The 15,574-nt window shown below is 35.2% G+C and overlaps 1 protein-coding gene and 1 long non-coding RNA gene across 8 annotated transcripts in view; both read right to left on the reverse strand.

Moving 5' to 3' along the window:
* Nucleotides 1-15,574, reverse strand: part of LOC147576806 (uncharacterized) — an 859,087-nt gene that overhangs the window by 220,121 nt on the left and 623,392 nt on the right. The gene's annotated exons all lie outside the window — the stretch shown is intronic.
* NOX4 (NADPH oxidase 4) overlaps nucleotides 1-15,574 on the reverse strand; it is a 168,754-nt gene that overhangs the window by 3,838 nt on the left and 149,342 nt on the right. For all 7 annotated transcript variants that reach the window (XM_086678547.1, XM_086678545.1, XM_086678544.1 and 4 more), the window contains 2 exons: nucleotides 11,421-11,489; nucleotides 9,890-9,990 (listed from right to left, as the gene is read on the reverse strand). In XM_086678547.1, the coding sequence (XP_086534673.1) occupies nucleotides 9,890-9,990; nucleotides 11,421-11,489 (170 nt within the window). The remainder of the gene's footprint in view (nucleotides 1-9,889; nucleotides 9,991-11,420; nucleotides 11,490-15,574) is intronic.

Raw genomic sequence — 15,574 nt, forward strand, 5'->3', positions numbered from 1 at the left:
TGGGCAATGGATAGTATTCTAGAAAGTTATCACCTTGCTTGAGGCAAGAGGCAGGGTGGATGTTGGAAAACTTTGCCATAGATGGAAGGTGCCCTGGATCTATACTAACAAAGCTTAAAAGCAAGATTTAGGAAGATCAGACTGAATCCAAGTCACAAGACTGCATGCCTGAAACAAGTCCAACAATATTGAAAAGAAAGATCAAAATTTGGCATTTAACATCTAATGTTTATTTATTTATTTTGAGAGACAGTGGCGGGGGAGCAGCACAGAGAGAGGGACAGAGAGAATCCTAAGCAGGTTCTGTGCTGTCAGCCCAGAGCCTAACGCAGGGCTCAGCCTGACGCAGATCTCACGACTGTGAGATCATGACCTCAGCCGAAATCAAGAGCTGGATGCTTAACCGACTGAGGCACCCAGGCACCTCATGGCATTTAACATCTAAACTTCAAAATGTACAGTATCCAACAGAAAATTAGTAAGAGCTTTATAGAGCAAGAAATTATGAACCTTAACTAGGAGTGTTATGGGCTGAATTATGTCCCCTCAAAATTCGTATGTTGAAAAACCAAACCCCCAATACCTCAGAATATAGCTGTATTTGGAGATAAAACATTTAAAGATGTTATTAAGTTAAAATAAAGCTGTCAGAGTGTATCCTATTCCAGTCTTCAAGAATGTTTATAAGAAGAGAAAATGTGGACACATGAAGAGACATGAGAGGAAACACATGCACAAAGCAAAAGACCATGTGAAGAGACAATAAGAGGGTAGTCACCTGTAAGCAGAGGAGGGAGGTCTCAGAGGAAATCAACCCTGTGCCACCATCTTGATCTTAGATGTCCTGCTTCGAGAAATTTGAGAAAATAAATTTCTGTTGTTTAATCCACTCAAGTCTGAGGGATTTTATTATGGAAGCAAGCCCTATCAAACTAACACAGGAGAAAGATCAGTCAATAGAAACAGGCCCAGAACAACAAATTTGATGGAATTATCTATCAGACATCATTGAAACAGTGATGAGAAACACCCTTCATTATATTCAAAGGTAAACATCAACATGATGGGAAGAGAAACAGAAGATTTTTTAAAGGCCTAAATGGAAATTCTAGTGATTAAATGCAATATTTAAAATGATAAATATACTGATGGGTTAACAGAAAAATAGGCACTGCAGAAGAAAAGATAATTAAACTTAAAGACCTAGCACTACAATCTATCCCAATGGACCACACCAAGAACAAAAATTGGGGAAAAAAAAAAAAAAAATGAATAGAGGCTCAGTGACCTGTGGTACAATATCAACTAGTCTAACATGGATGGAATTGTAGCCCCAACATGAGACAAGGCAGAGGGAAAGAGAAAAAAACACTTAAGAAATAGTTGCCCTTTTTCCAAATTTGAAGAAAACAAATACATAGATCCAAGGATCTAATGAACCCCAAAGAGAACATACACAAAGAAAACCACAGTAAGTCAATTTAAAGTAAAACCGAAAATGACAGTTTTCAAAGAGAAAAACAAAAACAGCCAGAGGGGTAAAAGGACACTTTACAAATAATAAACAGCAGATGAAAGATGGAGTTCTTGTCCACAACTATGCATGTCAGAAGGCAATGAAGTGACCTCTTCAAAGTGCTGAAAGACAAGCGAAAATGTCAACTGTACTATATCAAATTCTAAACAAAAATAATTTTCAAAACTGAGGAAGGAATATGAACTTCTTAAACAAAAGGTGAGAGAAATCAGCACCAGCAAACCAGCACTATAAAGTATATTAAAGGAAATTCTTCAGGACGGAGAGTGATATCAGAGGGAAATTTGAATCTACCTAGAGGAATGAAGAGCACCAAGATGGTAAATTGGTGAATAAACACAATGTGTATTTTACTTAATTTTTAATCTCTTTAAAATATAATTGATAGTTAAAACAAAAGTAATAACTATGCATTATGGAGTTTACAGTATATGAAGAAGAAAGATGAATAAGAACAATAACCAAAACGGGGCGCCTGGGTAGCTCAGTTGGTTGAGCATCTGACTCTTGATTTTGGCTCAGGTCATGATCTCAGGGTCATTAGATCTCAGTGCATTAGACTCTGCACTGAGAGTGGAGCCTGCTTAAAATTCTTTCTCTCTCACGGCACCTGGGTGACTCAGTTGTTAAGCGTCCAACTTTGGCTCAGGTCATGATCTCACGGTTTATGAGTTTGAGCCCTGCGTTGGGCTGTCAGTGCAGAGCCCACTTCAGATCCTCTGTCCCCTTCTCTCTCTGCCCCTCCCCTAACTCATGCTTTCTCTCTCAAAAATAAATAAGTATTTTTTAAAAATTAATTAAATAAAATAAAAAAAAAAGATTCTTTCTCTCCCTCTGCCTCTCTCCTCACCCCTTCCTGCTCATGCTCTCTCTCTTTCTCCAAAGAAAGAAAAGAAAGAAAGAAAAAGAAAGAGAAAGAAAGAAAGAAAGAAAGAAAGAAAGAAAGAAAGAAAGAAAGAAAGAAAAAGAAAGAAAGAAAGAAACCACAGCCAAAAAGATGCAGGGGAATGGTAGTACATAAAGCAGTATATTATTATTCAGGGTGCACTGTGAAGCTAATGATATACACTCTAAACCTAGAATGTTTCTCTGATTTCAGCCTCATCAAAAGTACCTGAGGGACTTCCCAGACCACAAACCACCTGGTCCATGGACTACCCTAGAGCTTCTGATACAGGAGACTTTGGATAGGGTTCAAGAATCTAACAAGTTCCAGGGGATGTTGGTCCAAGAAATGAAGTTTGGGAACCAATACCTCAAATTAAACACTAAAAGCAAACAGAGAAGTATGGCTAATATGCCAATATAGGAGTAACAAATGGAATCATAAATGTACTCAATCCAAAAGAAAGTAGATGAAGAAAGAAAAAGAACAAATGTGATAAATAGAAAACAACAGTAAACTGCTAGATATTTGCATGCAAAAGAATGAAACCAGACCCCTATCTTACACCACTCACAAAATTAAGTCGGAGAGAATTAAAGACTTAGAGGTAAGATCTGAAATCATCAAATTCCTAGAAGAAAACAGGGAAAAATCTCCTTGATAATAGTCTTGGCATTGATTTCATGGATAGGACACCAGCAGTACAAGCAATAAATACAAAAATAAATATGTGGTATTACATTGAATTAAAAAGCTTCTACACAACACAAGAAATGCTCAACAAAATGAAAAGATAGCATATGGGATGGGAGAAAATATTTGTAAAAATACATATCGAATAAGGGGTTAATATCCAAAATATATAAGAAATACATACAACACGATAGCAAAAAAAGAAATAATAAAATAATAATTGAAGTAAAAATAGGCAAAGAACCTGAATAGACGTTTTCTGAAAAAGATGTTCAAACAGCCAAACGGCACATGACAGTGCTCAGCATCACTAATCATCAAGGAAATGCAAATCAAAACCACACTAGGATATCACCTCACACTTGTTAGAAAGGCTATCATCAAAAAAGATAAAGAGACAAATGTTGGCAAGGATATGGAGAAAGGGAAACTCTTGTACACTACTGTTGGGAATGTAAATTGGTACACCCACTGTGGATAACAGTATGGAGGTTTCTCAAAAAGTTTTAAATAGACTAGGGCGCCTGGGTGGCTCAGTTGGTTAAGTGTCCAACTTCAGCTCAGGTCATGATCTCCCGGTTCATGAGTTCGAGCCCTGCATTGGGCTCTGTGCTGACAGCTCAGAGCCTGGGGCCTGCTTTGGGTTCTGTGTCTCCCTCTCTCTCTGCCCCTCCCCTGCTTGTGCTCTGTCTCTCTCTGTCTCTCAAAAATAAAAACAAAATGTAAAAAAAAAAAAAATTGTAAATAGAAGTACTATATGGTCCAGCAATTCCTCTTCTATGTATACATCTGAAGGAAATAAAATTATTATCTCAGAAAGATACCTGCCCCTCCATGTTCATTGCAGCTTTATTAGAATAGTCAAGACATGGAAACAACCTCAGTGTTCATCAATGGATAAATGAATAAAGAAATCATGTGATATACATATAATTTATATATTAACTATTAATATCACACATACATACACGCATACACACAGAACAATATTATTCAGCCATAAAAAAGAACGAAATCCTGCCATTTGCAACAACATGATTGCAACTGGAGAGTATTGTACTAAGTGATATAAATCAGACATAGAAAGACAAATACTGTGTAGAAACAGAGAGCATATTGGTGGTTGTCAGGGCCAGGCAAAAGAGGTAGGGAATGGGTGAAGGCTGACAGAGAATTATAAACTCCCAATTGTAAGAATAAGTTCTGGGAATGTAATGTACAGCATGGTGACTATAGTTAACAATATGGTGTTGTATATTTGAAAGATGCTAAGAGAGTAGATTGTTAAAGTTTTCTTTACACACACACACAAATTGTAATTACATGAGGTGATGGCTGGCTGTGTTGACTAACCTTCTTATGGTAGTCATTTTGCAATATATATACATATATCAAATCATTATATATATCAAATATTACATGGTACATATTCAATTTATATAATATTATATGTTAATGATATCTCAAGAAAGCTGGAAAAAATCAAACAATATTTTTTATTCCATGAAATAATAAAGTGTAATATATTTTGTAATGAATACATATAATATTATACATAGCATAATAATAATATGTAATGAAATAGTTTAAACACTACAATTAAAACCTCCAACTAAAAAAGTCTGATATACATGAAACAAAAACTAATAGGACTATAAAGACAAATAAAGCTAGAGTTACAGTTGATGATTTCAACACTCCTCTCTGTAATTGACAGAAAAAACAGAAAATCAGTAAGCGTACTGAAGACCTAAATACCATTAACAACCAATTGTAACTAATATTTACAGTGTGCTCTATCCCCAGACAATGGAATATAAATTCTTTTCAAGTGCATGCGGAACGTTCATCAACACCGACCATATTTTGGGCAATAAAACACGTCTCAATACATTTTAAAGGATAGAAATCACAAAGAGTATATTTTCTCAACAGAACCCAATTGAACTAGGAATCAAAACCAAAAAGATATATGTAAAATCCCCACATGTTTGGAAATTAAACAACATACTTATAAAATAACCAATGGGTCAAAGAAGAAATCACATAGAAAACTTAAAAATATTTTGAAGTGTATAAAAACACAAACAAAACATATCTACATTTGTGTGATGTAGCTGAAGTGTGGAGAGGGAAGGAAATTTATAGTATTGAACACTTTTATTAGAAAATAAAAAGGGTCTGAAATCAATGATATAAGGTTCTACTTTAAGAAACTAGCAAAAGAAAACCTAAGTAAACCCCAAGTGAGAAGAAAATTAAAAAGAAACATGAAAATAAATTGCCTTATACATAATAAAATTTAGATTATTATTAAAACCAGATCTAGACACACTAGATCTGAAACCTAGTAACACACTAGGTTACTTAGATTGAATAAAATTGAACAATTCAATTTACACCACCAAAAAACAAAAACAAACAAAAAACCTAGTGTGGCTTTCATGAAAATGAGTAGGCAGTGAGTCATTGTTTGTTTGTGTACATTCTCTGTCATGCTGCATTACAGTAATTTCTTCACAGGGCAATTATAAAGTTCATTTTTCAATTTTTACAGATTTCCTGATGGCTTCTCTTAAATTATTTTTTTTGAGAGGGAGAGAGCATGAGCGGGGGGGGGGGGGGGAGTTGGGAGGGACAGGGAGAGAAGGAGAGAGAGAGAGAGAGAGAGAGAGAGAGAGAGAGAGAGAGAGAGAATCCCAAGCAGGCTCCATGCCTAGTGCAGAACCACATGCAGGGCTCTATCTCACAACTGTGAGATCATGATCTGAGCTGAACTCAAGAGTTGGATGCTTAACCCACTAAGCCATCCCAGTGCCTCTAAAATCATCATTTTTAAGGCACCCATATATCATATTTTTTACATTTTTGTATTTGAGTTGTTAACTAGGTTAACTCTAGTAGATCTTTGTGTAATTTGAGGAGTTCCCCAGTGTGAGTTTCACTAACAATGAGATCCTGTAACTTTTTCAAGATCTACACTTAATCTCTGCAATCCATTTGCACTAAATTTGTATTTGGTTTCTGCAGTCCAACAACCATCTGGAGATTTATCTACAAAAACTTTGCTGAGATGGGTAGAAATAGATGTTAAGCAGAGAATGTTGTTTGGGGCCAGATGTTGGGAACTAGTTCCATAATGTTCAACATATTTGTACATATTGTATATTTGTGCATATTATACCAATCTTTGTTTTTCCGTGCAGATTTGCAAGTGTGGGATCTCATAATAATGATAGTTTATTCATTCCTTGTGAATATAGATTCAGAAGGTTTGAGTGACTTGACCCAGGGACATAAGATCGAATGTGAGAGATCAGACCCAGGTATATTTAAAAAATACAGCATCCCTTCTTAATTAAAACCCTCAACAAAGTAGGGATAAAGAGAACACACCTCATCATCATAAATATACAAAAGACCCACAGCTAGTATCATCCTCAATGGGGAAAAACTGAGAGCTTTTCCTCTAAGGTCAGGAACAAGACAGGGATGTCCACTCTCACCATTGCTATTCAGTATACTACTGGGACTAGAAATCCTAGCCTCAGCAATCAGACAACAAATATAAATAAAAGCATCCAAATGAACAAAGAAGAAGACAAACTTTCCCATTCGCAGACGACATGGTACTCTATGTAGAAAACCTGAAAGACTCTACCCAAAATTGCTAGAATGGATACAGAGATTTGTATTTTTTAAACACCAGGAGGAAGATATACAGATACGGTCTCAAACATTTTACTCAATCCCAGAGTATTAGTTCTCTACTCCAAAGGCCACATAAAGTTAATCCTTTATTTCTCCTTTTGTATAATGCATAAATTTGACTAATTTATGATATGATACGCATTTTTATTACAAGTAAGAGGAAACTGGACTTTGGTTAGGCATAACGAAAAATTTCCTGACATGCTTTTAATACTGAATGGCTTATGAAGTAATATCTAGAATCTTTTTATACTTTTGAAAAATTAGTTGTTGACTTTTGGTGTATTATAGTTAATATTCTGCTGTAATACACATAATGAACACATCTCACTTGCAACATCTCACTGTCCCTAAGAGGGACATGGTAAAATAAAATTGCTATTCTTTCTATTTGGGACAATGTTTTGCTGTAAATAAAGCACATTGAACTTTACAGTCAGAAGATAGGGTTCATGTATAAATTCTGATTCATTAACCATAGCTTGAGATAAATCATTACCTTTTGGGTCCTAGTTCCTTCTTTTGTCAAATAATGATGAAAATAGGGTGACTTCAAAAGCTCCTTCACTTTCCTTGATCATGTAATACCATTACATAATTCATTTCCTGAATTTAAAAAAGCCACACAAGGAAGGAACCACCTCATACATGTGTGCAAAGTAAATTGAGCATAAACTGATTCAGCCTTTTGGTTCTGATAGGACAGTATTTAAATGTGTATACTCTTTGAGCCAGCAATTCCATTTCAAGGATTCTAACCTTGAACTGCAACTCCCAAAGAGCCTGAGAAAGTATGTGCAAAGATAATTACTATAGCACTGTTAGTAATGGTAGAGAACTGGAGGTAACCTATATATCCATACTGTAGAATACTGTGAGGTAGAATTACATGGAAATCATCCATGAACAATATATGAGTGTATCTGAAAAAGACTACATTAAATAATTCTATGTAATAGATTCATTCAATTTGCATTAAAATTTAAGGTTCATATTTTCAGTATATAGATTTTAAATATATATGCATACATATACATGTACATGCGTAAGTATGTATGTATGTGACTTTATATATTCTTTCAGTAATTCATGTACATGAGGTTAACCAAAATTTTATATCTCAAATGAGGACTTCTCTTTAAGTAGCACCTTTTTTCTAGTTAATGAACCTTAAGATGTTCATCCATTCTTTTCCTAAATATGCCATGTAAAAATTCTTTAAAAATAATGCGTTTTTAGGTGCCTGGCCAGAGCAAATACAGAAAGTGAAAGCGTTGTACAAAATGTCAACAGCAGATGGTATACACTTGCTCTTCTTAAACCAGCTTTGCTGTTTGAAGGAAATGAACAACCAAGCAAATAAACATACAAAATCAATCTAAATCATGAACAGTTTAACTAATGAGAATTCTTAAGAAGGAACCAAAGAAATCAAGAATCCCAATCTAATTTCTTATAAATGATCCTTTCCTGTAATAGAGTTTGGTTTCCGAATTGAGGAAAAACAATAGCAACAATAACAAAATCCCAAAGTTTTCATCACTATACCAAGAAAATTAACAAAAGGATGCTTGTCAGGAGTCAACCATATATTTTTTTTAAATTTTGTTCCCGGGGCTCCAGGAGCCATTACAATTCCTAAAACAAAATCTCTGAAGATGGAGCCAGGAGCCATGATACATCAGTGATTCTTTCAATAAACTGTAGTTATCTAGGAGTTCATGAACTGAAGCATTTTTAAAACTCTTCATCTGATAAGCTGTCTCATTCATTCACAAATATCCTTTTTATATTCATAAAAATGTATTTTTTTAAAATTGTGAATTGATTAACTATATACTAGTAATTGTAATAGTAAATCAATCTAGGAGAGCAACAAGGGAAATTTTAAAAATTAAAACTTCAATTTATGTACATTCTTATTACAGAAGTATGTTTACTTAAGCAACAAAAATACAATTAGTTCAAATGTAAAAACATATTGAATTTTGATAAATTCTATAGGTTAAATACAATGGAAATACAAGTTCACGTAGAAAAAATAATGTATGGGAGCCTGGTGGCTCAGTTGGTTAAGCGTCTGACTTTGGCTCAGGTCATGAGCTCATGGTTTGTGAGTTAGAGCACCATGTCGGACTCTGTGCTGACAGCTCAGAGCCTGGACCCTGCATTAGATTCTGTGTCTCCCTCTCTCTCTCTCTCTCTGCCCCTCCCCCACTCATGCTCTGTTTCTCTCTCTCTCTCAAAAATAAGTATTAATAAAAAAAAATTTTTAAGAAAAAATAATGTAAAATTTCCAATTGCTAGCGAAAGCTTTTTGTATATCTTTACAAATATATGAGGTTGGTATCAAAAAACTGATATTTCAATTCCAGTAGACAGGTTTAAAAGAGTTACATTAATTTTAAAATGTCAGCATGTGCAATATGTTAGAAATTAGAGCCTTTGCAACTATTTAAACTTATGATGAAACTATTTCAATACCAAATTTAAAATGTGTGAGTGGGTATATTGTTTTCAAAATACTCTTAGAATTCTTATAGACCACTGCCTTGAACAATAAGTTTACAAAAAAAGGGGGGTTGTGGCTAGTCTGTGCCTTACAGTGAATGCTTTCCTTAAACGGTAATCTCTTTAGACCACAGACACGTATTTCATAATACTAAGATTCTTCGCATTCATTGTTAGAAATGTTGGTAGAGTTCCCTTGTTTGCCAACATGATTTTGAAAAGTTTTTCCAGTGATCACCTGATACATGATGTTGGAATGAATACCCATTTTAATATGGGTCTATGCAAATTTGAAAGTACATAGGATAGTTTCTTCATAAATTCTTTATAGACTATTTCTAAGCCAAATTTTAATTATTTGATGTTACAGATATGTGTGAGGTGGTCCCTGACTTGCTTCCTTCTTTGAGAGTGATAATTGAGTGTTTAAGTGACTTTGCCATTTGTAAACCCATTACGTAATTCATCTTTAAAAACTACATGTTATGACTTGAGAATACTTTAATTTGATCATTAGCCACATGGTAAATTTCCTGAGAATTAGTACTTACCCTCTGTTACATTTTGCTATTTCATCAAACAGAAGTTTCCACCGAGGACGTCCAATAAAAAGTCTTGAATTCAGTGCTTGGTATTTTTCTCCAATTATCTTCTGCCAAAAAGAAAGCACTATATTTTATATGACACAGAGTTGGACGAATAACTTATTTCTCTAACATCATTTCTACTGGTGCTGTGGCTTCCTACCAAATTGCTGTGATTTAAAGAATATAAGTATCAAATGGCAAGCTATTAAGTATAGTCATTTAGAAACATCATTTCCTTCCTCTTTTCCTTTAAAATCCATTATCTTCTTGAATTCCATTATTACAAATGGCTGATTTTCCTAGACTTCAGTTAGTTGCTTCATTTTTAACAACCACAATGTTAAAGAAGGCATTTTAATTGCCTACTCTCAAAAAGGGTGTAGCACATAGACTTTATTGAAGTGTTTTTGCACTGCAAATACAGTTGTCATATTTGGCTCATTGTAGGAGTAAAATACTACAAATTGTCATCATAAATTTGGGGAAATGATCCTAGACAAGACAGCCTAAGACAGAAGAGCTCCACATCTTGAGTCGATCAACAAAATAACTTCTAACGGGTTGGTGTTTGCAATTAACAGAATATTAGATCTGGATCAGCAATGAAGGGTCAGAGGGAAGTGAGAAGAGAGGGGGAGAGTGTCTGAGTCCCAGGCAGACAAACGGAGAACCAATGCCATTTATGCTCCATACCTTAATTACAGCCATACCATGAGGAATAATGATACTGACTTGCTTCATGAGAATAGGAAAATGAAATATTTTTTTACATACCAAATGGGGTAGAAATCTGACTAGAAAAAATAGGGTTAGGTTAGTTTTGAAGTAACTGGCAAGCATTCATAGTTTGTATTCAAAGTATTATAGAAAATATATAATGGAAAATACTAAAATAAAACTTGTAAAAGCATTCATGCCCAGATTTATACACCTGTGCAGCACTTCCATGCCATCTGTAAACCTCAGTTTCCTCATCTATAATGTGAGGATGGCAATATCATCTACCTCTTGGATCTGTTGCAATTACACAAGATAATGAATATGAGATGCTGAGCACAGGGTCCCTAGTATAGTAAGTACATGATGCGTAATGGCTATTACTATGTTGTTTAGTTTCCCTTGAAGAGAAATAAGCTTAACTACATATGATCTTATCTTGTCTCTCCACATAAAAACTCCCCTTGATGAACACAATCATGAGACTGTTCGCTCATGGTCTGGTTTCTGGAGGTGAAGAGTTTGAGATAACAGTGAAAAGGAGAGAGATGATCTCAAAGGTCTGTTCCCGCTCCCTGTGAGGAGGACAGATGAAAGACCTAATACGGTTAGCTTCAAGGACAAGCCATGGGTTTTCTGGACACATTCCAAAAGAGGCCTTCCTCTGGGAAACTTCTATTCAAACCACCTGCAGAAATGTTCTTCCAGCATGGCCCTTAGAGTAGATCTTCTATTATCAAGAGGCTTGTTTAATTTATGAAAACATCCAACCACATACCTGTATCCCATCTGTTTGACTGAGGTACAGCTGGATGTTGACATAGTCAGGTCTGTTCTCTTGCCAAAACTGAGAGGACATAAAAGTAAATAGACATGAGAATTCCTTCCGTGTACTCAGACTTTCTCCTATTCTAATATATGTGATTCTACAATTTAAGATGTATGGTGTCTAATCACAGTCAACCTTTACTAGCAAATGTGTATATATACATAGGTACATATATGCATGTCATATACATGCCAGATTCTGACATTAATAACCTGCGCCTATTGGCACAATTAGTGCAAGCAGTAGTCGTAGTGATAAGGGAACAGTAGATGGTAGCAGTGCAAGACAATAATCCTGTTATCTTATTTCACTTTTTAATTTTTTTAGAGAGAGAGAGAGAGAGACAGAGAGAAAGAGAGACAGAAGAGAGAGAGAGAATCCCAAGCAGTCTCCACACTCAGCATGGAGCTACACATGGGACTCAATCCACTACCCTGGGATCATGACCTGAACCGAAATCAAGAGGTAGGATGCTCAACTGACTGAGCCACCCAGGAATCCCTATGTTATCTTTATACAAACAAAACCAAGCATGTGAAATATTACACTGATATCCCCTAAATCCTTTCCCTATATCTCTTATTTTATTCCTTAAGAGTCCCTAAATTAGAGCCAAGAGTTCACTCCCTAAAGAACATGATTTTCTTTAAAAAAAAAAAAAAACACACACACACACACAAATAATGATATAAAATATGCATGCTAGGAATCACAAAAAAAAAATACAAAACAAACAAAAACAAAAACAAAAGGCAGAGTTCTTATTCTTGCCTTCCTCTTACTCAGCACTAGTTTTCCTTGTACAAAAATGTATGAGGCTGTAAACATACCTGCCAAAATAAAATAGTCTCAAAAAAAATCTCAAACATTTCAATGCCTTGAAAAATAAAATAAGAAAAAATATCACCTACAGGAAAATAAACTCAGCAAAGAGGGTAAAAGGGTTGTTCTTGTCTCTGTATGCTGCCTTTTTCTAGAAGACAAAAATGAACCTACTAATAATTGGCCTTCCTCTGAATGAACCCTGACTTCTGAAATCTGTTATTTTAAAAATAGTTTTGCACTTGAAATTAATATTACATTGCATATTAGCTAATTGGAATTTAAATAACCTAAACTGGAATTTAAACAAAAATTTTAAAATATTTTTAAATGTTATACAAATATAAGTTTAAAAATAATGTTTATAATTTTTTTTATTTTTAAAAGTATTCTTCTTCTTAGGGCCTCCTTTCATCACCCCGATAAGGACAAGGCATCAAAAGTGGAAGAGAAGGAGAGGAGCACCTCCACCTGGTGGGCTCCTTGGAGAACAGAGAGGAGTGTTTGAGGTGTGGATCCCAGGAAAGGCATCAATAGGAACAGCACTTCTTCAAAAGACAAACCATTTCTTGAACAGAGATCAGCATAGCGGGTTTGCTTTAGATGGTAATGTTTTGTTGGACTTTACTGCAGCAAGAGGATCCACTGATTCAAAGTATTATTTCTATATTATACTATGATACATTATCTACATTATCTACAATGGCCAAGTTTATAGCAACATTATCTACAATGGCCAAGTTATGGAAACAGCCCAAGTGTCCACCGACTGATGAATAGATAAAGAAGATGTGGTATATATACAATGGAATATTACTCAGCTATAAAAGCAAATGAAAACTTGCCATTTGCAATGACATGGGTGGAGCCAGAGAGTATAATGCTAAGTGAAATAAGTCAGAGAAGGACAAATGCCATATGATTTCACTCATATGTGTAATTTAAGAAATAAAACAAACACGCATAGGGAAAAAAAAGAGAGGGGGCAAACCAAGAAACAGACTTTTTTTTTTTAATACACTCTTAACTATACTGAATGGTTATCAGAGAGGAGGTGGGGTGGGGATAGGTTAAACAGGTTATGGGGATTAAGGAGTGCACTTGCAAAGAGCACCAGGTGATGTATGGAAGTGCTGAATCACTATATTGTACACCTGAAACTAATATTACAGTGTCTGTTATAACTAACTGGAATTTAAATAAAAATTTAAAAATAAGTATTTAATTTAATTTAATTTAATATAAAAAATGATACATTGGGACTCAAAGTAGAAGTTTCAGGAATGCAAAAAAAAAAAAAAGGCACACTGCAAATGCTGGGGGGGTTAAGTAGGGTTTCATCACCCCTCTGGCCCCATTTACCATGGGAGGAACACGTGGCAGGTGACTTGTCTCTCTTCCCATATTGGCCCTGAGACTTCTAAGGATTTACTCACTCATCTAGGCCTCAGGTTTTTCATCAGGACAATGGTAGGGCTGAATGTCATCATCTCTTTTCAGATGTAAAACTATACATTTTCTGACAGGTGGAAACTCTGAGTTATAAAGCCCCAATAAAAACATATTTACTTTAAAAGTGACAAATGATCATTCTCAGCTCCCATCATACTCTTAAAATATAATCGTTAATTATATACCATCAAATAGCTGCCTCAAGTTACAGCCAAATACTAAATTCATTTTTAGGCCCTTTCGGAACTGAATGAGGATTTATGACTTTTAGTTCCAAAAAAACTAGAAGTTTCTAGATGCCAGTGATGAATAGCACCTCAAAAAACACGTGGCTTTTGTTGATTCTTGTCTTAAACGTTTACCAGGATGCTGTTCTGAGATCAGTCCAATGACTCCTGCATCCATAACTGGTATTTGGTACCCACAGCCCCTAGTAAGAACTATGGAAATTTGAATGATGTTTTTAATGATGTCAATGTCTCCACTTTAACCTACCCCTCACTGAAGATAATAATATCTACTAAAGGAACAATTTTCTACAAATAAAAGGAAAAGGGAAAAAAAATAAGGGAAAAAATAAATATATGGATCAACACAATCTTGCAAATAGATTAGACTGTAGGATCATGCACAAATGTTCTTCATTTTTACTTCTCCTGCCTATCACCCTTCCTTATTTTTCTCACAAATAAAAAATAACCGGATGTGAGTCCTGGAAGGAACTTTACAGATCACTAAGAGGAATCATGGTAATCATTTCTTAAATGCCTTCAAAATGATAGATACTTTAGATATGTTAAAGCTAAGTCTCACATCAGGTTTCAAGTGCTGGTAGCCTCCTTTACAAATTGAAAGCATAAATCAGGTTTATAGAGATTAAGTGATTTACTCAAGGATTTGCAGTTCATATGAGGTAGAACCACTGTTCCATTGTAAATGACAGAATCCAAATGCCTGATGTAGCCTTGATCCCTCATTTTGATTTTGCCAATATGACCCACAGAGGTGAAGTGACTTGGAGTAAGTCATGTGGTTAGATATTAGCAGAGCTGGTACCAGATCACCTGACATCTGGCCCCGTGGTCTCCTTCATTCACCAGGTTGGGACAATCTGCCCAAGCAAGATCCACTTAAGATCCACATTTGTCATCACGGCAGATAGTCTGACACCAAGACAGTCACTAGGGCAACTAAGGTAACTTTGTCTTAGGCATTCTAGAATAATGTGAAACACAGTGGGAACAAGATTGAAAGACTCTATATTTTCATTGGTTTTCAAAAACATTTTCACCTACTCACATAAACTGTATGTAAAGTCACTATGCTATATTGCAGTTGATCTCTCTGTCTCTCTGTCTCTCTGTCTCTCTCTCTCTCTGTCTCTCTCTCTCTCACACACACACACACACACACACACACACACACACACACACACACTCTGAACTTGGTAACACAGTTGCAAACACATCATCCTTAGAGGCAAAATTGAAGGACCAATGTTCATCCCGCTGATGTGAAAAATCAAAATCTGGGTGCAGAAGTGTGTATAGAAGATAGTCATCACTGTATTGTTTACACTAGTTTAAAGCTTGTATATTATTTACTCCAAAGAATCTTAAGGATAAAGCACATCCATCAAAAAACTTGAAATGAAAACATAAATCTTAAGATTCAACTCCTTTGAAGGTCCAGCCACTTAACATTCTTGTCTTTCCTTTAATCCTTTCCTTCCCTACTACTTGCCTTATACAACATCTATTATTCAAATGTGCCTTTCCTCATCTTGGATCCAATTATGGCCTTATATTTAAGAAAAAGTACAGGTTTTA

This window comes from Puma concolor, chromosome D1 (genome assembly GCF_028749965.1).
Source record: "Puma concolor isolate L17-30 chromosome D1, mPumCon1.1.hap2, whole genome shotgun sequence".
Classification (NCBI taxonomy): domain Eukaryota; kingdom Metazoa; phylum Chordata; class Mammalia; order Carnivora; family Felidae; genus Puma; species Puma concolor.